The following is a 24,967-nucleotide window of genomic DNA, read 5'->3' as shown; positions in this document are numbered from 1 at the left end:
GCAGGCACTGGCATCTTCAGTAAAGGAATCAGACCTTGTGGTTTCACAGCCTGATTCCCTAGTGCGCATGCGCGAGTCGCACTGCATGTCCTCTCTGGTTCCTGCTGTCTTCTGGGACCTGTGTGTCTCCTAGAAGACAGCAGGGACAGGACGGATGAGGGGCGGGACATGGTGTAGATCTCCGGAAGTGGGAGCAAATCCCTGTATTAGACGGGTATCCGCTCCCCCGAAAGGTGTCAAATGTTAAACAGGGGGGGGGGGGGGTGGAAAAGTAGAAGTTCCATTTTTGGAATAGAATGCATTAAGGTGCAAAGCCCTGAGGGTTTACAACCCCTTTAATAAATAAACCATAAAAACAGCATCTGGCCTTCATAATGAGAGGACTGGAGCAACTCTGCATAACAACCAATCAGCTTCTAACTTTCATTCTCTGAACAAGCTAAAGCCAGAAACTGATTGGTTACTAAGCACAGCTGCACCAGTTTTAGTATATTCCAGTTGTATTTGTCATTGATCATAACAAGCCCGTCAGCCAGCAGCATGTAAAACAGTAGCAGGACGAAGAGGTCTTCGGTGAATCAATACTGGATTGCTTTCCTGCACTATGTCTATGACGGTAAATGATTACGATGACAGCGCAACAACCAAAACACCGGCATCACGGGCTGTGCAGGGGAGTCATGTGATGTTGTGATCACGTGCCCCATGCCTGCCTATCAGCGGCGTGGCGCGTATTCCAGCTGGATATGGCTGAGGCGGGAGTGAGCCGGCGGAGCTCCGGACTTCTTGTAAACGCTTCCCCGGCCCAGGGAGGACAGAAGCGGGTTCTGTGCGAGGCGCTCCGGAAACTCACCGCGATCACGCGAGGCATTTCTGTAAATCTGAAGAACGTCAATGACAACCTGGAGAGGTGTGTGGGCGGGGCGCTGTAGTTTGATATTAGAAGCGCTGAGCGCCACCTGTCGGTGTGTTTGAAGTACTACCTATCCGGGGAACCTTTCAGTTCATGTCCTGAGTATGTAGTACACAACAAGCAGTCTATTGCTGGGGGTCAGTGTCTTTTAGGAGTCTTGTGTTTTTTTTTTTTTTTTTTTTTTTTGAGCCACATGTCAGTTCTTTTGCCTAAGTGACCAGGAATGAAAACGCATGCAAAACGCTTTATGTGGTGTGTTAAAGTGTACTTAGGCGCATTAAAAATGCGCTATGTATTTTCACAATACGCAAATCACATTTCACAGGGGGTGGGTATGTATGGCCCTTAGGCTCATTCTATGTGTGTGCAGGAATGGTGTAGATCACATTCATTTTGAATATCACCCCCCCAAGTATCTGAAAACGCAGGCGTGTTTTCGGTTATGTAAAACGGCATGGTACCGCAGAACTATGTAATTTTAGTGTGCCGCGATTTTAACTGCTTCAGCCCTGGAAAATTTGGCTGCTTGATGACCTGGCCATTTTTTGCGATTCGGCACTGCGTTGCTTTAACTGACAATTGTGTGGTCGTGTGACACTGCACTCAAACAAAATAGATGTCCTTTTTTTTTCCCCCACAAATAGAGCTTTCATTTGGTGGTATTTGATCGCCTCCTGTGGTTTTTATTTTTTTGCACTATAAACAAAAAAAAAGCAACAATTTTGAAAACAAAAAAACAATATTTTGGTACATTTTGCTATAATAAATATCCCCATTTATTTTTATTTAAAAAAAAAAAAAAAAAAGTTTTGTCAGTTTAGGCCAATATATATTCTTCTACATATTTTTGGTAATAAAACTTGCAATAAGCGTATATTGATTGGTTTGCGCAAAAGTTATAGTGTCTACAAAATGGGCTATGGATTTATAGCATTATATATATATATATATATATATATATATATATATATATATATATATATATATATATATATCTTTTTTTTATTTTTTTTTACTAGTAATGGTGGCGATATGTGTATATTATATAATTTTTTATTTTTTTTATCGGAACTGCGACATTATGGCAGACACTTTTGACACATTTTTGGGACCATTTTATACAGCAATCAGTGCTATATAAATGCACTGATTACTGTAAAAATGTCACTGGTAGGGAAGGGGGTTAACTGTGCTACCTCTCTATGTTCTAACTGAAGGGGGAGGGGACTGAAAAGGGGAGATGACAGATTGCTGTTCATACTGTGTATGAACACACGATCAGTCTCTTCTCCCCTTAGAGAACTGGAATCTGTGTGTTTAAACACACAGATCCCGGTTCTCAGTGTGTAATGAGCGATCACGGGAGCCCAGCAGTCATCAAGCCTGCTGGCGCTCGCATCAGCTCAGGGGGTGAGCAGTGGGCGCGCCCCTAGTGGCCACAGGGCGAAGTGACGCAACATAACGTCGTTTCACCTAGCCGTGCCATTCTGCCGCAGTAAAACTGCGGCGGCTGGTCAGCAAGTGGTTAACCATTTTCCAACCAGGCCTTTTTTGGCACTTTTTGCTTACAAGTTTAAATCTGTATTTTTTATTTTTTGCAAAAAATTTACTTAGAACCCCTAAACCTTATATTATAATATATATATATATATATATATATATATATATACACTTTTTTTATTTTTTTTTTGCAGGGACCCTAGGGAATAAAATGGCGATCATTGCAATTTTTTTATGTCGCACGGTATTTGCGCAGCAGTCTACAATTGAATTTACAAAAACAAAACACGTTTACCATAATTTTTTTGTATAATATGAAAGATGATGTTACACCAAGTAAATGGATACCTAACATGTCACACTTTAAAATTGTGCATGCTCGTGGAATGGTGACAAATGGGTATGCTGGCACTGCTTTCTGCATCGAGGACCACCTACCACCAGGAAACAATCCAACAAGCAGACCCTGCTTATTACTTGACCTGCATGAAGGCTTTGGGAAAATTAGATATTTGTTTTGGCATAGTAAAGATTTGACCATCTGTTGTGTTTGGAAGGTGGAGCTGCTGTCGGATGCAACCCATTGAAGTGCAAAGGACTGCACTGGAGGCTTTCAGTGATTAACACAGGTGGTGAGGCGGTGAGGTATTACTTCCTGTCAAATGCCTCTAAAAGTCAATCCATTGCAATTGCTTTTCAGGAGGGTGGTAAATTTAGCCACACATTTAATGTAGCCTAAAGCAGTGTATTACACATTGAGTGTTTGGGTTATTTATTTATTTTCTTTTTCATTCAACCAGTGACTTGAACAAAAAAAACGAAAAAACTCCCTGATTCTCACATCCACACAAGCGATGTAGATGCAGGGATTTCTTCCGCTGTGCTATTGTATTCTGACAGCAGGGACTCGCCCCTCCGTTACAATACATTGATCTCCTTTGTAGCCACTGACATTATGTACAAATGAAATAAAGGCTTTATTTAAAAATGGAGAAAAAATAATAATTTGGTGTAGCCGTTTTTCACTCAACATTATTGGCTATTGACAAAATAATCCACTTAAAGTGGACCTCTGGACTAACCAAATAAAATGGGTGGACAGGCAGGAATTTGAATGCAGGAGAGACATGCTTTGTCTCTTCTGCGTTAAAAAGGACTTGCCTGCCTGTTCACCTCTGTACAGTGAGTCCCACCCTTGCCGCTTGCTGTACAAATTCGGCAATACCGAATTTTGACTGACTGAATTCCCATGAATGTTCGGGAGTGACGTCATCTCTGCCTGTCCAATGGCAGCGATCCAGACCCAGAAGCCAGCCACCAGAAGATGTCATTGGCCAGGTGGGAAGTTTATGAAAGATGCTGACAAGTCACTTGGTTTGTTTTAATGTTTTATATTTCTACATTTCTGTCTTTGTAGAATACTGATGGATAAAGCAGAAATAGAAGAGCTGGAAGAAATGCTGGTATGTGACCTTATAATATATAAAAATATACTTTTGTATACAGAGAAGTAAAAACTTTGTTTTAAAGGGTTTATACTCCTCCCCACCTGCACATTGTGCTTTTCACCTGCATAATATGTGCATTGATCATGGCCTGTTGGCCTGTTCAGAGTCTGGGGTAGCAGAAATATTTGTTTTTTTGGTGATTAGTACCAGGCTAGCTCTAGCAATACATAGACATAGGGGAATTGACCAGTCATGACACTACAAACTGCAGCGACGTGCAAGCCTGTCATTACTAGGTAAGGCAAAAGTGAGTACACCCCTAAGTGAAAAATTAGCCATTTTCCTTCCCTGGTGTCATGTGACTCATTAGTGTTACAAGGTCTCAGGTGTGAATGGGGAGCAGGTGTATTAAATTTGTTGTTATTGCCCTCTCTGGTCACTGGACGTTCAACATGGCACCTCTTGGCAAAGAATTCTCTGAGGATCTGAAAAAAAGAATTGTTGCTCTACATAAAGATGGCCTAGACTATTAGACCTTGTACACACGGTCAGAGATTCCTGATGGAATGTTTCCTATCGGACCGTTTTGTCGGATATTCCGACTGTGTGTGGTCTGCATCAGAATGCTTCCAACGGACCAAGTTTTCCAACTTGCCGGTAAAATTTTCCGACAAAATGCTCCTATCGGACATACTCCGATCATGTGTAGCCTACTCCGATGGACAAAGTGCCACACATGCTCAGATCAAATTCCTAGACCAAAGCTATTGGCTACTAGCGTGAACATAGTCCCGTCGTAACGAAATAACGTCATCACGTTATGTACAATCGGATTTTACGACAACTTAGTCCGACCGCGTGTATGCAACATCACTTCCGGAATTAATCCGTCGGGATTACTCTGACGGATTTGGTTGTCGGAATCTCCGACCATGTGTACAAGGGCTTAGATTGCCAAGACCCTGAAACTGAGCTGCAGAACGGTGGCCAAAACCATACAGCGGTTGAACAGAACAGGTTCCACTCAGAACAGGCCTCGCCATGGTCGACCAAAGAAGTTGCGTGCATGTGCTCAGCGTCATATCCAGAGATTGTCTTTGGGAAATAGATGTATGAGTGCTGCCAGCATTGTTGAAGGGGTGGGGGGGGGGTCAGCCTGTCAGTGCTCAGACCATACGCCGCACACTCCATCAAATTGGTCTGCAGGGCTGTTGTCCCAAAAGGAAGCCTCTTCTAAAGATGATGCACAAGAAAGTCTGCAAACAGTTTGCTGAAAACAAGCAGACTAAGGACATGGATTACTGGAACCATGTCCTGTGGTCTGTTGAGACCAAGATAAACTTATTTGGTTCAGATGGTGTCAAGTGTGTGTGGCGGCAACCAGGTGAGGAGTACAAAGATGTGTGTCTTGCCTACAGTCAAGCATGGTGGTGGAAGTGTCATGGTCTGGCGCTGCCTGAGTGCTGCCGATACTGAGAAGCTACAGTTCATTGAGGGAACCATGAATGCCAACATGTACTGTGACATGCCGAAGCAGAGCATGGTCCCCTCCCTGGGCCGCAGGGCAGTATTCCAACAACTACCCCAAACACACCTCCAACTGCCTTGCTACAGAAGCTGAGGGTAAAGGTGATGGACTGGCCAAGCATGTCTCCAGACATAACCCTATTGAGCATCTGTGGGGCATCATCAAATGGAAGATGGAGGAGCGCAAGGTCTCCAACATCCACCAGCTCCGTGATGTTGTCATGCAGGAGAACTCCAGTAGCATATGTTCATTCCATGGGTATTTAAACAAACTAGATCTGCTTTTGTTGCAGTGTACCTTACATTTAACTAAGCTAAAGTCCAGTGAGACTGCAGATTTTTTATTTTTTTTCCCCCACTATTTACTTTTCTCCACCCAAATTTTTCCTGCCATTTTAAGTGAACAGTGATTATGGTAAGGGTGTAAGTGTTAAAGCGGAGGTCCACCCTAAAGTGGACCTCCGCTCATCGGAACCCTCCCCCCCCTCCGGCGCCACAATTGGCACCTTTCAGGGGGGAGGGGGGTGCAGATACCTGTACAGTACAGGTATCTGTACCCACTTCCGGGATAGCTCTCTGCGGAAAGGGGCGTATATTACGCCCCTTCCCGCAAGTGCCCGCCCCTTCCCGCAAGTGCCCCGCTGCCTGCTGGGAAAACACACAGATCCCAGAGGCAGCGGGGACCGTCCTTATTGCGCAGCGCGGCTCGCGCATGCGCAGTAGGGAACCGGGAAATGAAGCCGAAAGGCTCCATTTCCTGATTCCCATACCCAAGATGGCGGCAGCAGCACCCGAGATACGATCTACAGATCGGCTTCGGGTGCCGACATCGCGGGCGCGCTGGACAGGTAAGTGTCACTATTTTAAAAGTCAGCAGCTGCAGTATTTGTAGCTGCTGGCTTTTAAAAAAAAAAAAAAAAAAAAAAAAAAAAAAACGCGGAGTCCCGGTGGACTCCCGCTTTAAGGTATACTAAAGTCTGTATTTAAATTGAACCTTGATGCGTAAAACAAAAGCACAGCCTTCCTAAAAACCGCTTCAGATGTTTATAGAGACATGGCGCTAATGCATCAGTCCAATCCAACTCTTATGGTAATCTGGTAACTCCTTTTGCTTTATTTGTTTGTAATGCTGAATAGGTGTTTCCAAACACATCCTCTGCCTCCTCCTAGTTGTATTGGCCCTTGTACACACGGTTGGAGATTCCGACAACCAAATCCGTCGGAGTAATTCCGATGGATTAATTCCGGAAGAGGTCCGGAAGTGATGTTGCATACACACGGTCGGACTAAGTTGTTGGAAAATCCGATTGTACATAATGTGATGACGTTATTTCGTTATGACGGGACTACGTTCAGGCTAGTAGCCAATAGCTTTGGTCTAGGACAGTGATGGCGAACCTTGGCACCCCAGATGTGTTTGAACTACATTTCCCATGATGCTCATGCGCTCTGCAGTGTAGTTGAGCATCATGGGAAATGTAGTTCCAAAACATCTGGGATGCCAAGGTTCACCATCACTGATCTAGGAATTTGATCTGATCTGAGCATGCGTGGCACTTTGTCCGTACGAGTAGGCTACACATGATCGGAGTATGTCCGATCGGAGCATTTTTGTCCAAAAATTTTACCGGCAAGTTGGAAAAATTGGTCCGTCGGATATTCCGACGGAAACAGTCCGATGCAGACCACACACAGTCTGTATATCCGACAAAACGGTCCGATAGGAAACATTCTGACGGAATCTCCGACCGTGTGTACAAGGGCTTAGAGCTCGTTCACACGTGTGGGTAACTGCTCTGAAAAGTATCTGTCCAACCCTGAAAATACTGTGCCACAACTTGAATAGGTCACATTTGGTGGCAGAATTGCCAGCCCAAAGCAACATGTCATTTTATTTTAATTTTTTCCCTGCGGCATGTACACAGCCCTTCTTTAGTCAGGTAATTGGCGGCGGGGGTGGTAAAGCTGCCTGATTCTACTGTCCCATTGCTGCTTGTGTGCATGAGATCTTATATATGCAGAAAGCTTAATATATCAAAGTGTATGAAAGTTTCTCATGGTCACCAATCAGATTTAGACCTGCCTTGAAGTTCTCTGGTCACAGCATACTCTTGTTTCATAACATCATCGTTGTAATTTTGGACAATACAATATAAGCTTGCATAAAAATCTTCTTTTCACATTGTGAGGGCTGCCTGCCTGCTGGTCGTTTCTTTCTACAACTTTCTAGATTCCCTGCATGCTTTGCAGCTTCATTCCTTTCGATTTACTTTCTTTTTCTAAGGACTACATATCCCATGGTGCTTTGCTGCCCGCAAGGAACGTTTCCTGTACTGACTCCGCCTACTGAAACTCCTCCTCTCAGCACCCCTATAGTTCAGAAGGAAGGTGCTGTGAAATGTGTAGCACAGCAGTGCCTACTCACAGGGCATTTTATGTGTCGCTGCATTCAACAAAGTAATGGTTTGGAATTCTTCTTCCTTTAGATTAGATTAATAGGAGTAGGCTTGAAATAAATTAATATACAGATAATTATTTTTATTTATCTGTAAGGGGAATTTACATTGGACCCCCCCCCCTCCCATGGTCCTGCTGTACCTGAGGCTGTCATCATCTGCTAGAAGACATTGGGTCGTCGTTTTACTGGTCTCTCTCTCCTCCCTCCTTTTTTTTTTAATTTTTTTTACACAAGGTACATTTAGGCGGTTACGCCGTGGGGACTTCAAATCCCCGGACTGGTGAAGTGGGGACTCGATGTCTCCTAGTGGGTGATCACCGGCGTCAGCTACAGCAGGACTGATGGAGTCCAGTGTAAGTTCACCTTACAGATTCTCTGTAAAGGTGAACTTAAACTTTTTAAATGTGTTGATGCACCAGAGATTCAGGGAGAGGGGGGTTACATCACATTAAGAAGATTAAGAAAGCCTCCTAAACATGTGAGGATCATGAAAATTGTAAAACCTGACTGCAATGGATTACATATGATACCTATAATATACAAAATGTAGTCATGGTAATGGGGTAGACGTTCTTATTTAATTTTTTTCTTTATTTTTTTTCCTGTGGAAGCGTTCTTTAAAGTGGTTGTAAAGGTAGAAAGCTTTTTACTTTTCATGCATTCTCTACATTAAGGTTAAAGCCTTTCTGCAAGCAACTCCCTTCCTTATACTTGCCTGTGCAGAGGATCTCTCCCTTATTGGCTCTGATACAGCAATGGGAGCCAATGTCATTGTCAGCCAGTGAGGAGGGGGCAGGACCAAGCCACACTCTGTGTGACTTATGGGCACACAGGGGCTTGTAAACGACCATGCACATGCAGCTTGCTATGGGGGCACTCAGCGGGCGTGGAGGAGCCAGGGGCTTTAACACTGTAGCCTGGTGTGAAATTTAGCATAACAAGGATCCTTCATCTAGATGTCAGACATGTATCCAGTTAGTTGGAATTAATTGTGCAGATGCCTGCAGTCATACAGAGCAAACTCCAGGCAGGTAGTGCTGTGGTTGGGATCCGAGCCAACGACCCTAGTGCTGTTAGATGGAAGTGCTAACCACTTCGCCACTGTGCTGCCCATCTGATCAGCTGACAGCGGAGATGTCTGCGGCCATTTTTTTTGCAATTTAGGATTGGCCAAGAAGTGCTGGCCAGCACAGATGTTGAAAATCAGTTGAGTCATACCTGCACATCTGACCGAGTGTTTATGACCAGCTTTGTAGTTCTGTGGAAAACCAAACTGTAGGATTATTAAGAACGAAACTATAGAGGTGAGCATAATATTGGTATCCTTGTTGCCCTCCACTTGCAAGAAAATGACTAGTTTTGGGTGGACATTTTATTTGAGATGTTCTAATGTACTAAAATACCTGAAATTCAGCATTGATGAAAGCAGTATATTGTGTTTAAAATGCATTAACCTTGGTTTGTAGACTTGCTGATGATTTTTCTTTGTTCTTTTGCAGAATTCTATGGCGGTGAAATAGGACCGGCACACTGAAACTTCGCGCTGTATGGACCTATTTTTGAATTAACTCAAAGCGGTCATTTTGGCTCTGTCTGTAGAAATTGGCTGATATTCAGTCTTGTACTGGGATACAGGCCATTTATGTAGCTGTATACGCCGTTTTTGGACTTTAAACTTGGACAAACAATTAATTTACTTAAGCAAGAAAAATGAAATTTGGACTTTTTTTTTTTTTGTCAATATTTATTAATCACAGTTGTATAATTTACAAATAAATACTGGTTGTATATCACCACAGTCTTCCATCGGCATAATTTAAAAGTTTAAGTCCCTTGGGTTGAGAGGACATTGTCAATAATTCTCCATGCTGAGGGAGAAGATGGGCAGCATTAAAACCACTCAATGGCGAAATAAAATCGGGTGGAAGGACATGTTGGTAAAAGACAAGGAGGGGAGTGAGTGGGCTGACTGAGCGTGTCAGAGGATGTAGTATTTTTCTGATGTAGCAGATACGTCAGAGGAGGGCACAGAAAAACTTCTTTTCTCTAAATGGGTTTTCAGAAGTGGGCACTGGAGTGATGAGTGGATCTTCACACGCATGAGCATCGCAGAATGTCATGAGATCCGATGCTGCCTTTGAGACCTGCAGGGACAGAGCATTAGAGGAGTTGAGTTTTCTTTTGTCACATAGCATGTTGTAAGCCTCTAATCTATAATTGGATACTTTCCATCAATGGCAGCGAATAACACACTAATATTAAAAATTAGGTATTTTCCTTTACGAAGTGTTAGGGTGGCCATAGATACCTTTTGTGTGTTTATTTTTTTAACAAAAAAAAATAAAAATGGCTTCTTGACAAAAAATTAGTGCATTCACCTTTCCACACATGTGACGTGGATGGAGGAATCCTCCCTGCTGTGCCATTGCATCTTTCGCTGTCGGAATAAAGTGATCAGCAGCTGCAGGCATCTGATTGAGAAACATTTTAAAAAGTCCAGGCTGACAGAAGTCGATCATTAGATCCTCTTCTTCTGTTGAGTGTGACCGGCCATAGATGGATTGAAATTAGGCCAGTCCCTGCTAAACCAGATGAATTTCGATCCATAAATGGGCAGCTTTGTAGTGGTAAGCTTTTTCTGAGGTTGGTCCCCTTGGCTATTCCAAAAGGGCAGTTAAGATTTTCCCTACCCCTCCAGACTCGAATGGTTGCAATTAGTTTGAGTGGTGAACTAATGGGCCCAAGTTTAATAGTGACACACAACTGTGACCCCACTCGCTGAAACATGCTATATGCAGAAAATGCCCTTCCATCATTTTTACATATTGGTTGACATTTCTTCATGCTATCAATTTTAGTGAAGCAGTTGAAAGGATGTTATGGATATCACACTAAGCTGGGTCATGAAAATATGGTTGCCTGATTGTGCTGGGCCCATTTGTGGTTACTGGCTTTTATTAACCACTTTCCAACCGCCTCCTGTAGCTTTACCACTACAGTGCGGCTAGATCGCGCAGGATCACATAAATATATTTTACATAGTGGTAAGTAACTTGCATTTCCGGGTAGGGGGAACTCAACACAAGCTGAGAAGCGGGTCCCGACCAGTGATGTATAGCCGGAACCCACCGTTGGGTTAAGCAAATGACAGAAGAGAGCCCTGTGTAGGTAATCGCAGAGCTCTGAAAGCAGCAATGTGCCATTTTGTTTCTTACAAAGCAGGGAGTACAAATCTGCACATTGCTTGGTAAAACTGACACATAGTAAACATTGTTAGGCACGTATTTAACCCCTTCCCAGCCAGTGTCATTAGTACAGTATATAGTATTATCACTGTATTAGTGTCACTGGTGATGTTAGTGGCATTGCGCCCCCCCCCCCCAGCGTCTGTGTCAGATTGCCCACCGCATTCCCATTATAAGTCGCTGATCACCACCATTAGTAGTATAAAAAAGAAGTGTGTGTGTGTGTGTGTGTGTCTATATATTTATTATTCACACACACATATATAATTATACACTTATACACACACCTCAATCATAGTTTGGCACTATAACTTTCATGCAAACGAATCAATCTACACTAATTAGGATTTATCTAATTTAAGAGAGCCATCTTTGGGATACCTCGGCTACTCCCTTCACAGGAAACACTACCTTGGCTTCAAGATTTTAAGCCCCTCCTGTCCCACTGGACTCTGTTTTTGTTGTTTCCTCCGGTGGGTAGACATCGCTGGGAACCAAGGCTTATCAGCCAAGGAGGTTGGAGTCAGTTTTCACTGTGGGGAGAAGCTCTCCCCCCTAACTTTATTTCTTGGTGGAGCCATGGGCCTTTGGTAAAGTACCAATAGGTCCGCCGCTTAGCCACCCCAGCTTCTCCTGAGGGTGGGGAAGACGTTTCGGGGGGGGGGGGGCATCATCAGAGGTGCACCGTTCCTCCCTGCCTCCTGTGAGGGAGCTTAAGGGCTGGGACGGAGGGCGTGGTGACCTCAGGACCAGTGGAGGCATGCACTACTGCCAGGGCCATGACTTCTATTTCCAGCTGTGGTCTATGAGAGAGGGCCAGGCTGTAACACTTGAGGGGTCAATGAGCAGCTCATAAAGTTGGGACCAACGCGATCCTCAGTGGAAGATGTCCGGGCCAGAGGCAGCCCAGACTGCTCCTGGCAATGCCAGCACCAGCCACTAAGGTAAGAGGAACCCTGGGGTGGGTGTTCCCTTTCCATATTAACTGATGGCTCTATGGGTGTAGACACCTCTTGGTGGTTGGGGGGTTTTGGAGGTGGTACAGGGACCCTGGCGGTGGTTGGCCCTAGGGCCACTCCTGGCCCTCTTAAAGGAATGAGATGATGGCTTCTGAGAGCTGGTTTGTCTTGAATGTGTAATCTCATCCCGCAGCCCCAGACTAGCCCTCCGCTAGCTCAGCAGAGTATTGCACCAGCTGCACTGGTCTTGCCCTCCACTAATGAAGGGACACCAGTGAGGAGCCAGTTAGCGCTGCTTTAGGCTCCCAGGTGGAGTCAGAGGGGTTGGTCGGTGAGTCCTCTAGACCCTCTCGCTACAAGCTTTCCTTGGAAGAGCTCTTGGAAGCCATCCATACCACCCTGGGAATCAAGGAGAGGAAGCCGCTATTGCTAAATGGCAAGATGTGTCAGGGCCTAGGGGGAAACGAAAGAGTGTGTTCCTGGTCCATGAAGTTCTGGTGGAAGCCATTAAAGAATGGCAAGATTTGGAGAGGAAACCCTTCCTTTCAGGAGCCCTGAAAAGCGTGGAGGACGGTCCGTAAGTCTGTAAGATCCCCAGACTAGACGTAGCCTTCCTATCAGGTTTCCAGGCATACAGACTTTACCTTGGAGAGATCCCATGGATGGGAGGATGGAATTGCTCTTGAAGGATACCTGGGACGCTACCATGGGGCGCACATAGGGACCGGGAAGGTGACAATCTTGTCCTTTTCCATGTTCTTACGAGGGGTGGCATATATTTCGGATGCCTCAGAGGAATCCATGCATATGTCCACCAGATCCTCAGCCCTAGTCATTTCAGCAAAAAGGGCTTTGTGGCTAAAGCTTGGCAGAGGGACAGTATGTCCCAAGGCTAAGCCCTGCGGGATTCCCCTCATGGGGACCTTTTGTTTGGTCCTGGTCTGGAAACTTTTTAGATCAGACGGGTGATGGGTAAGAGTCCTTTCCCATCAGGTGTTAACGGGGGAGTAAGCAGAGAATAAGTCTCGCCCACAGAGAAAGTTCAGGGGTCCCAATGGATGACAGTCCTAAGAGGTCTTGGGGTGGTATTTTTTTCATCCTCCCAAACAGCCTGAAAGACACAATGACAGCTGACCACAGTGGGTGGAAGATTGGGGGGGGGGCCTTACTCCCCACACCTGAAGCAGTCTGCTCCAATCCTTTCTTTTTGGGGAACGTAAGGAGGGGTTACCAGCTTGAATTTGCAAAGTTCCTCATTACCAATTTGCTAAGGTGCACCGAAAAAGCGGCAGCCTTACTACCCTCCCTGAGAAATCACAAACCTGGTATCCACCATGGCTTAGTGGCTAGCAGCACTCAAGCCATGGGTTTGGATCCCAAACTTGACATCACATGTGTGACGCTTAAATAGTAAACAGCAGAATATCCTGAAAATAGGCGAATGCCTAATTGCCAATGCGACATCATCATGTTTGTTTTTAAAAGGGTGTCCCCAGTCCATGAAGTTGGGTGGAAGCCATCAAAGAATGGCAAGACCCGGAAAGGAAACCCTTATTTTCAAGGGGAGGTAGCGAAGGAAAAGCCAGTTAGCACTGCTTCAGGCTCCTAGGTGGAGTCAGAAGTAGAGGGGTTGGACGGTGAGTCCTCTAGACCCTCTTGCTAAAAGCTTTCCCTGGAGGAGGTGGGGGATCTCTTGGGAGCCATCCATACCACCCTAGGAATCCAGGAGGAGAAGACGCTATCACTTCCTGACCAGATGTATCAGGGCCTGTGGAACAGAATAGCTTACAGAAGGCTCCCGTCCTTGCCCCTTCGAAAGTTTAATGGCATTCATAGACCTGGAGGATGCTTATCTGCACAGCCCTATCAGAGTTTCTCTGGCTGGTAGTAGAACCAGGGAAGGCATGGTCCTTCAGTTTCAAGCCCTCACTTTTGTCCTATCCTTTTCCTCCTGCAATTTTATCAAGGTCAATCTGGATGTCCTGCTCCTATTTGTCTTTAAACCAAGATAAATTTCTAATTCGTATTGCATAGCATTGGCAAAGGAGGGCGTGGCTCTCGATCCTGAAGGATCTGGCATGGAACCTCCCCTGGATTCTGCCAATCGGGGAGGACCACCTTCTCAGTGTCCATTCTGCTGTCCCCAGGTGGAGTGGTGGAATCTCGCTACGTGGTTTCCAAGGAAGAATTGCTAAAAGGCAAGGGCTTCTCAGATCGGTTGGTGGCTCCTGCTAAGTAGCAGGAAAGAGGAAAACCTGCTCCATCTACCAGGAGATGTTTCAACAGCTGGTGCGCAGAGGGCTCTTTCAATCGGGGCCCCCCTTTTTTACAAACATTTCCGCACCAGGTGATTTTTAGGACAGTTCTGACCTTTTTTTTTTTTTTTTTTTTTTTTTTAACTGAGGGTGGCCTCGAGGTTTCACAAAGGCCAAGAAATTATTTTACCAACTTTCTGTTGGAATTCTGTAGGTAAACGGGAATGTAATTTCCAAGAGTTGGATGTTAAAAGGTCGTAGCACCTTTTGTCAAACACTATAGGTTAGCCCTGTTATCCGCTAAGTAACAGGGCTTTGGGGGGAAAAGTGACCTGCAAGCGGTTGTCCCACCTCAAGATGAAGTGCTCGTTTATCCTCTCAAAGGTGGCTGTCCTTGAGGGAAAAACAGAGTTGCGTACCAGTAATGTCTTTTAGGACAGCACCGGTACCCACCTGAAAAATGGGTTTGAGTTTAGATTAGAGTTTTGTGTGCCGCGTTCTTGTGTCTGCCCAGCTGGTAGGAGGCACTTTTGGAAGACTGAGAGCCCAGAGGGGCAGGAGGGGATTAAAATTTTGAAACTAAGGTGGTGTTTCCTGTGGAGGGAGGAACCAAGGTCCCATAAAGGTGGCTGTCTTAAGACTCCTGGAAAAGACGTTACTGGTACATGTAACATAATACATTTTGGCCAAATTGTATGAAGACTTTTTTTTTGGGGGGGGGGGGGGGGGATTTATTTTATAGCAGAAAGTAATAAAACAGATTTATTTTTTATTTTTTCATTTTCGGTCCTTTTTTTGTTTATGTAATAAAACAATTAAAAAACACTGTGGTCATCGAATCCTAACAAAGGTAAGCTCTATCTGTGTGGAAATAGAACTATAAAACCTTTGGGTACAGTGTTGCATGACCGCGCAAGTGCCAGTTAAAGTAGTTCAATACTGGATAGCAAAACAAGGCCTGGGCAGGAAGGGGCTAAAATCTTGCAGAGCTGAAGTGGTTAAACAGTTTCACATACACGCATAAAGGTAAATCATTCAAAGGCTAGTAAATATAGCATATGGTGAAAACAAATGTGTCTGCTTTTGAAGGTTACTAATTAACTACAGGAAGGTTGCAGGTTTTCAGTTTACTATTGGCAAGATGGTGGCAGTCTAACTAAATTGTGGGCAATATCCAGTTTATTCACAATATAGAAAAACAGTCCCTTATCTGAAACAGTTTATAGACACCTCTTTCTTTTGTTTCCAAAATATACATAATTATAAACAAGGAGACAAATTAAACAGATATATATTGTATATATAATGCATATTTCTTGGTAAGTTTTTTGTTTGGAGTAACAGTTGGGCTTCTAGATTTGGAAAGGACAAGGTCTTTGAAGAGAAGAATCCATACTGTGAAGTGTGGTGGTGGACTGCTGGTGAATTTATAAGCTCTCATGTCCTAAAGCGAAAAATTTGTATTTTTTTTTCTCTTGGGCCTTGGAAGCTGTGTACATCGATGAATACAAGTCAATGGCTACATGTGGCTGTACTTGTGTTATCACAGTAGAAGTGATCAGCATTTGCATGAGTACAGATGTAAACAGTCATCTTCAGGAAAGTGCTGGGGGGTTTTATACTATGACACAGGAGCTGATTAATGTCTGTGTGCACAAGGCCTCAATTTGACAAGTAGTTTCTTCTTGTTCCTTTTTTGTTTACTTGAAAAGGATCTAATCTTTAACCAATATGCAACAAAACCTATAGTGCCTGTCGCTACATTGTCATTAAAGTGTTAAATTGGCTGCCCAGTACCCTCAAAATGCTGACGGCTCAACTAGAGCTTTAAAGGCTGAGAAAGGCAATAGAATCAGTCAGAACAAATTATGTTTATTTTGATACTCGCTCTAGCACTTAATCACTACAGCTTTGTATCTTTTTTTTTTTTTCTCCTCTTTTTGAATTGGGTAGGCAGTGTGTAATTTCAGAAAAAACTGTAAGAAAAAAAAAATGCTGATAAAGGACAGTGGGAATTACCATGAACAGGACCTAAACGGGTTCAACAATGAACCTGGTTACCTGAAACAAAACAATTGCTTCAGCTGTAAATATACTGGCTTATATTTTTTTTAAATACTTGTTGAGCATTGGATGATACACAGTGCCAACATTACATGGTATACATACTTTAATACGACACATCGATGCTTCGATTTTTAGCTGCTCCACAAGCTTTCTGGCTTGTCCAACACTTAGTGTGCTGTTCACGGGGGTGTCCCCTTTCATTGTGCTGCCTAAATAAAGAAAAAAAGTGGTCTGTTTATTCGCATATACTGTATGTCTAGGCTGAGAGATCTGCCCCTCCAAACAGAGGAGAGACAAAACAACTCTGCTCGTTTTATACAGTGGTATCATAAAGTACATATTAGTATGGAGAGGAAAAGAGCAAAACAGTTCAGTAATGTTGTGAACACTAAATTTTAAGTCTTGAAAATAAAATCTTAAAATAATACACCGGAACTGATTCTCAGATGACTGCTATTTTTGGTTGTATATTAAATCTGATGTACCCTGTTTCCCCTAAAATAAGACCTAGTGTGATTGTCGGTGATAGCTGCAATAAAAGCCCTACCCCCCAAATAAGCCCTAGTTAAAGTCCTTGTAGGTCTTCTTTTCAGGGTAGGCCTTATTTTTGAGGAAACAGAGTAGGGCTTATTTGGGGGGTAGGGCTTATATTGCAGCCAACACCGACAATCACGCTAGGTCTTATTTTAGGGGAAACAGGGTAATAACTAATTTATGTATTCTACATCTGACAAAAAAAAAAAAAAGGATAACCAAAGTACTTGAATTACTGGGGTCATATCCTCTACTTCCTTACAACTATTAAGGTATGTACACTGTTCTATAGACCTTCTCATTAAATTAAATACTGAATGTGTTAGTGCAGAACTTGTTGATAGATAACAGTGGTTGATTACAAGGTGACTAATTTGCATGATAATTTGTATGCCTTCTTCCTCTGCCCATTTGATATTTAAACACCCAATAATCAGCTCTGGGAAATATCAGTCATATACACTAATCAGCCAAAACTTTGACCACCTACCTAACATTGAGTAGGTCCCCCATTTGCCACCAAAACAGCCCTGACCTTTCATGGCATGGACTCCACTAGACCTCTGCAGGTATACTGTGGTAACTGGCACCAAGCCAGCCGCAGCAGAGCATTTAATTGCTGTAAGTTGCATGGTGGGGCCTCCGTTGATTGGATTTGTTTTTCCAGTACATCTCACATATGCTCAATGGATTGAGATCTGGATAATTTGGAGACCAATTCATCACCCCATACTCATTTTGTTTCTTGAACCATTTTTGTAGTATGGCAGGATGCATTATTCTGCTGAAAAGAGGCCACTGCCATCAGGGAATACCATTTCCATAAATGGATGCAGGGAGAAGGAATGTGTCAAGTACCATCCACAAGAATGGCAGGACCCAATGTTTGCCACCAGAACATTGCCCAAAGCATTACACTGCCTCTGCCGGTTTGCCCTATTCCCGAACTATATCCTGGTACCATCTCTTCCCCAGGTAAGTGGTGAACACACTCCCAGCCATCTGCACGATCTAAAAGCAAGTATAATTCATCAAACCAGGCTACCTTCTTCCATTGCTCTGTGGTCCAGTTCTGGTGCCCACATGCCCATTGTAGGTGCTTTTGGCTGTGGACATGGGTCAGCGTGGGCACCCTTACTGGTCTGTGGCTACACAACCTATTTTTTCCGTCAACACATCAGCTTCATGGACAACATATTTACTTGCCTAATATATCTCACAGACTTTCAGATGCCATTGTAAAGGGATAATCAATGTTATTCACTTAATTTGTCAGTGGTCATAAAGTTATGATGGATCATGTATATACATAAGCCAGTGATAACCAGGTTTGGTATAATCTGCAGGTAAGTGGCCTGTACATGGGCACCTTGTATTGGGATGAAGGTTTTGGTATTGGTTTGGTGCACAAAATAAAATGTGAGTTTGTATGGGCAAATTTTCTTCACACTGTACAGCTGGAATCATGGGTGTTCGCAGAATTTTTTTCAGGGGGGGGCATCATTTTAGGGTCACCCATGCACCGCCCCTTTTCGACAATGCCATTATCATATTATCATGGTCAGAGACTACAGACGTAGTACAGTCCTTAGGATAAGTAATGGATAATTGCCAACAGGCCCTCTTACCAGACCCAGCGAAACTACAGCAGTGATCCCTCTGGCTGGGTTCCTTAGGGCCGACTCTGGCCAGTAGTGTAGCAAGTCTGTACCCTGGTAGTGGCTGAGTGTTTCTCTCTCTGGTAGTGCTGGGCAGTGTGGCTCTCTCTCTGGTGCCGCTGGGCAGTGTGGCTCTCTCTCTGGTGGCGCTGGGCAGTGTGGCTCTCTCTCTGGTGGTGCTGGGTAGCGTGGCTCTCTCTGGCTTCCGCCCAGCACACTCATTCTTTGTCCTGTAGCGCTCTCTCCCTCAGCTTTTTCCAGGCTGCAGTCTCTTAATCTCTCTCTTGATTGAGCTGTAGCCTCCTCCCTGTGGAAAATGGGGCCACCAATCTTTGGGACTACATGTCCCATGATGCTCTCCTCTCCTAGTCTCCCCACTGGTGGGTGGCAACCGGGTGTGGGCTGCCCGCACCCTGATAGCGGCGCAACTGTGCTGAATTTAAGATCCGATCCCTGATTCCAGGGGGGGGCACTTGACCCCCCTTGCCCCTACCTGCGGACGCCCATGGCTGGAATGTCAGATATCTTACAAACTACCACTGGTGGCACTTTAAAATTCCTTCCAACAACATACGCAGATGAGGCCCAGTATGTCTGATGCAACAAAAGGGATGTGAGTTATTGGTAAAACTTTAAAACTGAATCTCACAAAAGATTTCATACTCAAACATTAGAAACTCTTAAAACTTTACTTTGCTATAACATCAAACCCACGCCAGGACATGTTTACACACTTTAATAAAGAGTGTACTTAGGTAATGGTGGGTCACTGACAGGACATTCCACAGTGCATTTCTTTGGCAGACTGGCACTTAACTTTTAACAGGATTGGGTCAGTGGAGCCCATTCAATGCATGAACTGAATGTTAAAATTCTCCAGTATGCCATATGTCTTAAATGGTTTGTAAAGCCTTAATGTTTTCCTTGCATTAAGGTAAACATTTTTTAGGTGTCCTCAGCCCCTATTTACTTACCGGACTCCCCTTTTTGACCCAGGGGCATGTACATTGGCAAATCGTTTCTCCCCTCACTTCTGGCTCAAAAGCCAGTGATGATAGAGCAGGGGGTGGGGCCGAGTCCCTTTGTCTGTGTCAATGGACACAGGAGAGGGACTCGGCTTCCCATGAGAGGAGGGACCAGGAGCGCTGGCGTGGGACATGAAAGAGGAGGTTCCCACCCTCTCTGTGTGATTCAATTGCACAGAGTAGGTAAGTATAGAGATCTAAACACTGGAAATCTTGCGAGCTGCCATAAACAAATATTAGGTTCTTATGTAGAAAGCTGCTAGCACTGATCACTTCCCATAAGGCCTTGCAGTGCTGTGCTAACTTCTATTAATTAATTACCTGTGTGTTTCTACATATATATACACACTCTAGACTATACCTGTGTTTTATATTTACAACCCCTTAAAGCCAGGTACACACCGGGGAGACATTTACCGGTTAATAAAAAAAAATAAAAATGACTGACATTCTGCAAGTGTTTATGTCGGTCTGCCCATTTGGCCGGATTCTGTCAAACCAGCAGCTGACCAACTCTTGATCAGCGCTCTCAGCGTTCTGGCAGGGGGGCCGTCCCCCTGTCAGAACACAACAGCTCAGAGGGGGAGATGGCTGTACTAATGTTGGATGGTTAGTACTGCGGCTCTGACTGAAGCTGTCAGTTTTTTCCATACAACCCGCTGGGTTGTACAAAGAAAACTAATGCCGCGTACACATGATCGGACATTCCGACAACTAAATCCTGGATTTATTTCCGATGTATGTTGGCTCAAACTTGTCTTGCATACACACTGTCAAACATGTCGGAAATGCTGAACGTCAAGAACACAGTGACGTACAACATGTGCAAAGAGCCGAGAAAAATTAAGTTCAATAGCCAGTGTGGCTCTTCTGCTTGATTCTGAGCATGTGTGGAATTTTGTGCGTTGGGATTGCGTACACACGATCGGAATTTCCGACAACAGATTTTATTGTTGGAAAATTTGAGAACCAGCTCTCAAATTTTTGTTGTCGGAAATTCCGACAAAAAATTTCCAATGGACCCTACACGGTAGGAATTTCTGACAACAAGCTCCCATAGAACATTTGTTGTCGGAAAATCCGATCGTGAGTTCGCGGCATTAGTGTGTACCAGGTTTTACTTTTACACAGGCCCCCCTCCAACACACAGATTTGTGAGCTGTAATTCATACCCAGCGTTTACTCCTCAAGAAATATGCTGAACTTTCTATGCACAATTCCCTTATTACCAATGTATGGCTAAAGTCCAAAATGCTACCCTACCCCACTACAATATACAGTAAGCCTCCTACATACAAACCTTTGAGTTGTGAACTTTCAAAGATGCAGACGTGTTTGCCCAGTTTGTTTTCATTCAACCCAGCGGTCTGAATGAAAAAAAACCTGACAGATTGCCGTACCAACACAAGCAATGTTGGTGCAGTGATCTCCCCAGCTGTGCTATTGTGTTCTGACAGGGGAACTCCCCCCGCCAGAACACACTGATCAACACTCGCAGCCTTTGTCTGCAAACACTGATCTTTGTTGGACTTATGAACGAGCTCACGGAATGGAACTCGTTCGTAAGTAGGGGACTTACTGTACTTCCAAGGCGAGTTCAGAGACTGATTCCAGATGATATGCATTATCATTTGTGTTGGTGGCCCCCTTCACATCTCTGTGATTCATTACCACATGCACAATGGTGCATTGTAATGCCATTAAAAAGTAATAGCAATGTACAATCATGTGCTTTTTAACGTGTGACGGCATCACAAAGCCAGCCTAAATGAAAACATTCCTGAGAAAACGTGGAGGCTGCCATTGCTGACTTGTCATTCTGCAAATACTGATTCTCTGACTGTAACACTCTTGAGTCATTTATTTGAGCCAAATTTAGGGTCTAGAATAAGAACCTCTGACTTTATCTTGACTATTCCAATCTGCATATCTGTTCCACACCACTGATGTCAGTGGGTCAGCATAATAGTCAGGCAACTAGAATTTTTATAAGGGGGTCAGTAACGGCCACCCCATGTTTCTCTTAGGGCAATGCCTTGTACACACGGTCGGAAATTCCGACGGAAAAGGTCCGATCAGATTATATTGCAGGAAAATTTGATCGTGCGTGGGCTCTATCGGACTTTTTCCGTCGGAAATTCCGACTGATTGTTTGTAGAGAATTCCGAACGGACAAAGTGCCACGCATGCTCAGATCAAATTATGAGATATTATCAAAATCCGTTTGAAAAAATCTGACGGATTTTGTTGTCGGAATGTCCGACCGTGTGTACAAGGCATAAGGCTTTGGTCATGGATGTCCTCTGAAATGCATTCTACTATGTAGAGACTCATAACAGTCTAAGTCCATAGTGGAGCAATTATATCTCCCAGATTGTCTGAAAATATTTTGGTGACTTCCTGAAAAGGCTTGATCCCCCAGCCATCTGTGCAATGTGTTGATGTGCATTCAAACTCCAGCACACAAACATGCATGCTAGAGCATTCATTCCAGCCATGTGGAAACAACAATCTCCTCCTACCCTCGCCCAATGGTTCGCCAGCGTCAATGATATAGAAAGCAGGGAGCATCTGACCTCCGGCCTTCGGGATAAATCGGAAGAACACAAAACCAGATGGTTCTACTGGGATTAGTTCCGGTTTTCTGATGAATATCCTCAATGCTTATGAAACCAATTTTTTGCCTATCGTGACCTGGGTGGTGTGTGGCTGGCGGGGCACTACCCGCATCCTCTCCCCTACTTCCCCCCAATTCATCCTTTTCTCCCCCCCCTTTTTTTGTTTTCTCTCTTTTTCTTTTTCTTTTCCCATTATTTTTTCTTAAGCTCAAAAATTGATGCACTTTGTTACGGCCAAACACCGTTTAAGAAACAGTCCACCATTACTAGTTACTACTTTCTCAAAAGTTTAGAAATCTTTGTTGATTGCACAAAACTGCTTTTTTTCAATCCTATAAATCAGGGATCCTCAAACTACGGCCCTCCAGCTGTTGCGAAACTACACATCCCATGAGGCATTTTAAAACTCTGACATTCACAAACATGACTGGGCATGATGGGAATTGTAGTTCCTGAACAACTGGAGGGCCGTAGTTTGAAGACCCATGCTATAAATAGATAATGTTAGATTGTGGCATTTACGCTGATTGTTATTACCATAACTCTGATAGAGCATGGCCGATTATCTACTTGTAATAATCATCTTTTATGCATCTGTCAATAAAAAGATAATTAAAAACAAAACAAAAAAAAACATCCATGCTCTTATAGGGGCTTTTCATAGGGCTGGCAGAGCATGTCAACATCACACCTGCTCAAAGCATTTAGTAATGCAGATGCATATTTGATAATTAAGCCTCATGCATACACACGATCGGAAATTCGGCCAGCAAAAGTCAGATGAGAGCTTTTGGTTGGAAATTGCGATAGTGTGCATGCTCCATCGGACTTTTGCTGGTGGAATATCGTCCAGCAAAAAATTGAGAGCATGTTCTCAATTTTTCGGTTGGAAAAGGTTCTGATCGGAAATTCCAATCGTCTGTACAAATTCTGACACGCAAAATCCCTACGCATGCTCGGAAACAATTCGACGTATGCTCGTAAGCATTGAACTTCATTTTCTCAGCTCATCGTAGTGTTGTACGTCACCGCATTCTTGACGGTCGAAAGTTCGGAGAACTTTTGTGTGACCGTGTGTATGCAAGCTAAGCTTGAGCAGAATTCTGTCGGAAAAACCATCCAAGTTTTTCCTCGACGGAAAATCCGCTCGTGTGTATGGGGCATCAGTGTTTAATGTTAAACTTAACTTACCTCTCTTCATTCCCTCAGCTGCACCAACATCTTCACCTTCTCCTCCTCTAGGTTTTGGATCTTTGATCATCTTGATGGGCCAGACTGGAATGACATAACTCCTGCACTTGGGCTGGGAGTTCATTCATTTTTAGCATCAAGGCTTGCCGAAAATGCACAGTACACTGATTTGTGCATGCACAGTCCAGTGTACATTCTGAAGGTGACTGTGAACAAGCAGCTAAGTTTGCTGACTGTTGAGGAGACTTTGCAAGTCTCTTCTGCAATAGAGCATACCTGCTAAAAATGTTTTCAATTCTCAGTTATGTTCCGCTTTATAACTTGAATTTTTCATGGTCCTGGAACAATGCTTTTTGAAGCACCTTGCAAGGTAGGTTAATTATACCCAGAACTACTGATTGAAATCTCAATACTGAAATTACCATTGTATTAGGAAACTATACATATATATATATATATATATATATGTGTGTGTGTTTAAAAATATGGTTAAAAGGAACTGCATTACCTGCATATAACCATACAATATACAGAGATGGCTAGCATATCATTTTCATAATGTGACAAAAGGTAAATTATTTTTCAAAATTGCTATCCAGCCATAGTTTATACCTATTGTCAATAAAAATATGCACATGTTCATGTAAAAAATAAATGCCAGGCTTGGTTTAAGGCTACCATACAATTGGAAAAAGGTCACATGGCAGGGTGTTGGCAATGAATGTTTGTTTCAATTACAATTGGCCTCTTTCTCATATACATTCAAGATCTATTTTGCCTGATATTCCTGGAATGCGGCATACTTCATACCTGAATACAACATAATATATGATGTCATGATAAAAATAAAGTCATACCCTCTATTACCTTATGGGATAGCCCTATATGAATGGCACAGGCCATTTTCCCAATATTCTCCCCTCTAAGACAGCATACAGCCAAAACCTTCTATCATGATTGTAAACATAAAAAAAAAAAAAAAATCAACCTACAATTATATTCTATACATGCTAACTGCAAATACAATCACACTATATTGTATTGCTAATAAATTCTAATCATTTCAAATGCAAGAAGATAAGAAGCAAAAAAGCTTTCCTGTGTATTTTCCTTTTTCTATTCATCCAGACAACATGGTAGATATGTAGCTGGATGGACAGTAGAAGCAGGGAGGGGCTGTCTGTTGTCAGACTCTGGGGATATGGCAGGATTCCCCCATTTAGTGTTAGTAACAACGCTTCTTTTCTTGCTTTTCCCTATCATTGCATTCCCCATTCTTCTATTCTAGAAATGGTTGTGTGATTGGTACCCACCTGTCTGTTTTGGTGATGGAGGGATACAGGATGCTGAGCACAGCTCCTTCAATGCAGCTACACCAAACACTCACACCCTGCAACAAAGAGAAATGGGGGAGGAGAGACTGGAGGAAGGAGGAGGATTGTGAGAAGTGACTGAATGATTGAATATGGTCACACAGTGTTATGGGAGAAAAAAAAAAAAGGGAAAAAAGAAAGGGGGAGGAGAAATGGAGAAGCGACTGGACGTAATGGCAAGGTCTGCAAATGTATT

General features: G+C 43.6%; 1 protein-coding gene and 1 long non-coding RNA gene across 2 annotated transcripts; one reads left to right on the top strand and one right to left on the bottom strand.

The window, feature by feature from the left end:
* The first annotated feature begins 693 nt into the window (after positions 1–693).
* LOC143932194 (uncharacterized) lies at positions 694–9,639 on the top strand. The gene is made up of 3 exons (XR_013262895.1): positions 694–910; positions 3,831–3,876; positions 9,346–9,639. It is a non-coding gene; the product is annotated as an uncharacterized LOC143932194 (long non-coding RNA).
* Positions 9,570–24,866, bottom strand: GNG3 (G protein subunit gamma 3). The gene is made up of 3 exons (XM_077455814.1): positions 24,712–24,866; positions 16,475–16,581; positions 9,570–9,990 (listed from the first exon to the last, which is right to left on the bottom strand). The coding sequence occupies exons 2-3, from the start codon at positions 16,571–16,573 to the stop codon at positions 9,862–9,864; spliced, it is 228 nt and encodes a 75-aa protein (XP_077311940.1). The 5' UTR covers positions 16,574–16,581; positions 24,712–24,866; the 3' UTR covers positions 9,570–9,861.
* Positions 24,867–24,967: the final 101 nt, after the last annotated feature.

The sequence above is a fragment of the Lithobates pipiens genome, unplaced genomic scaffold, assembly GCF_037356315.1.
Source record: "Lithobates pipiens isolate NorthernLeopardFrog02 unplaced genomic scaffold, aLitPip1_a1.2 Scaffold_10, whole genome shotgun sequence".
NCBI classification, from domain to species: Eukaryota; Metazoa; Chordata; class Amphibia; order Anura; family Ranidae; genus Lithobates; species Lithobates pipiens.
The sequence above is the reverse complement of the archived record's forward strand: the minus strand, read 5'-3'. Positions and strand labels throughout refer to the sequence as shown.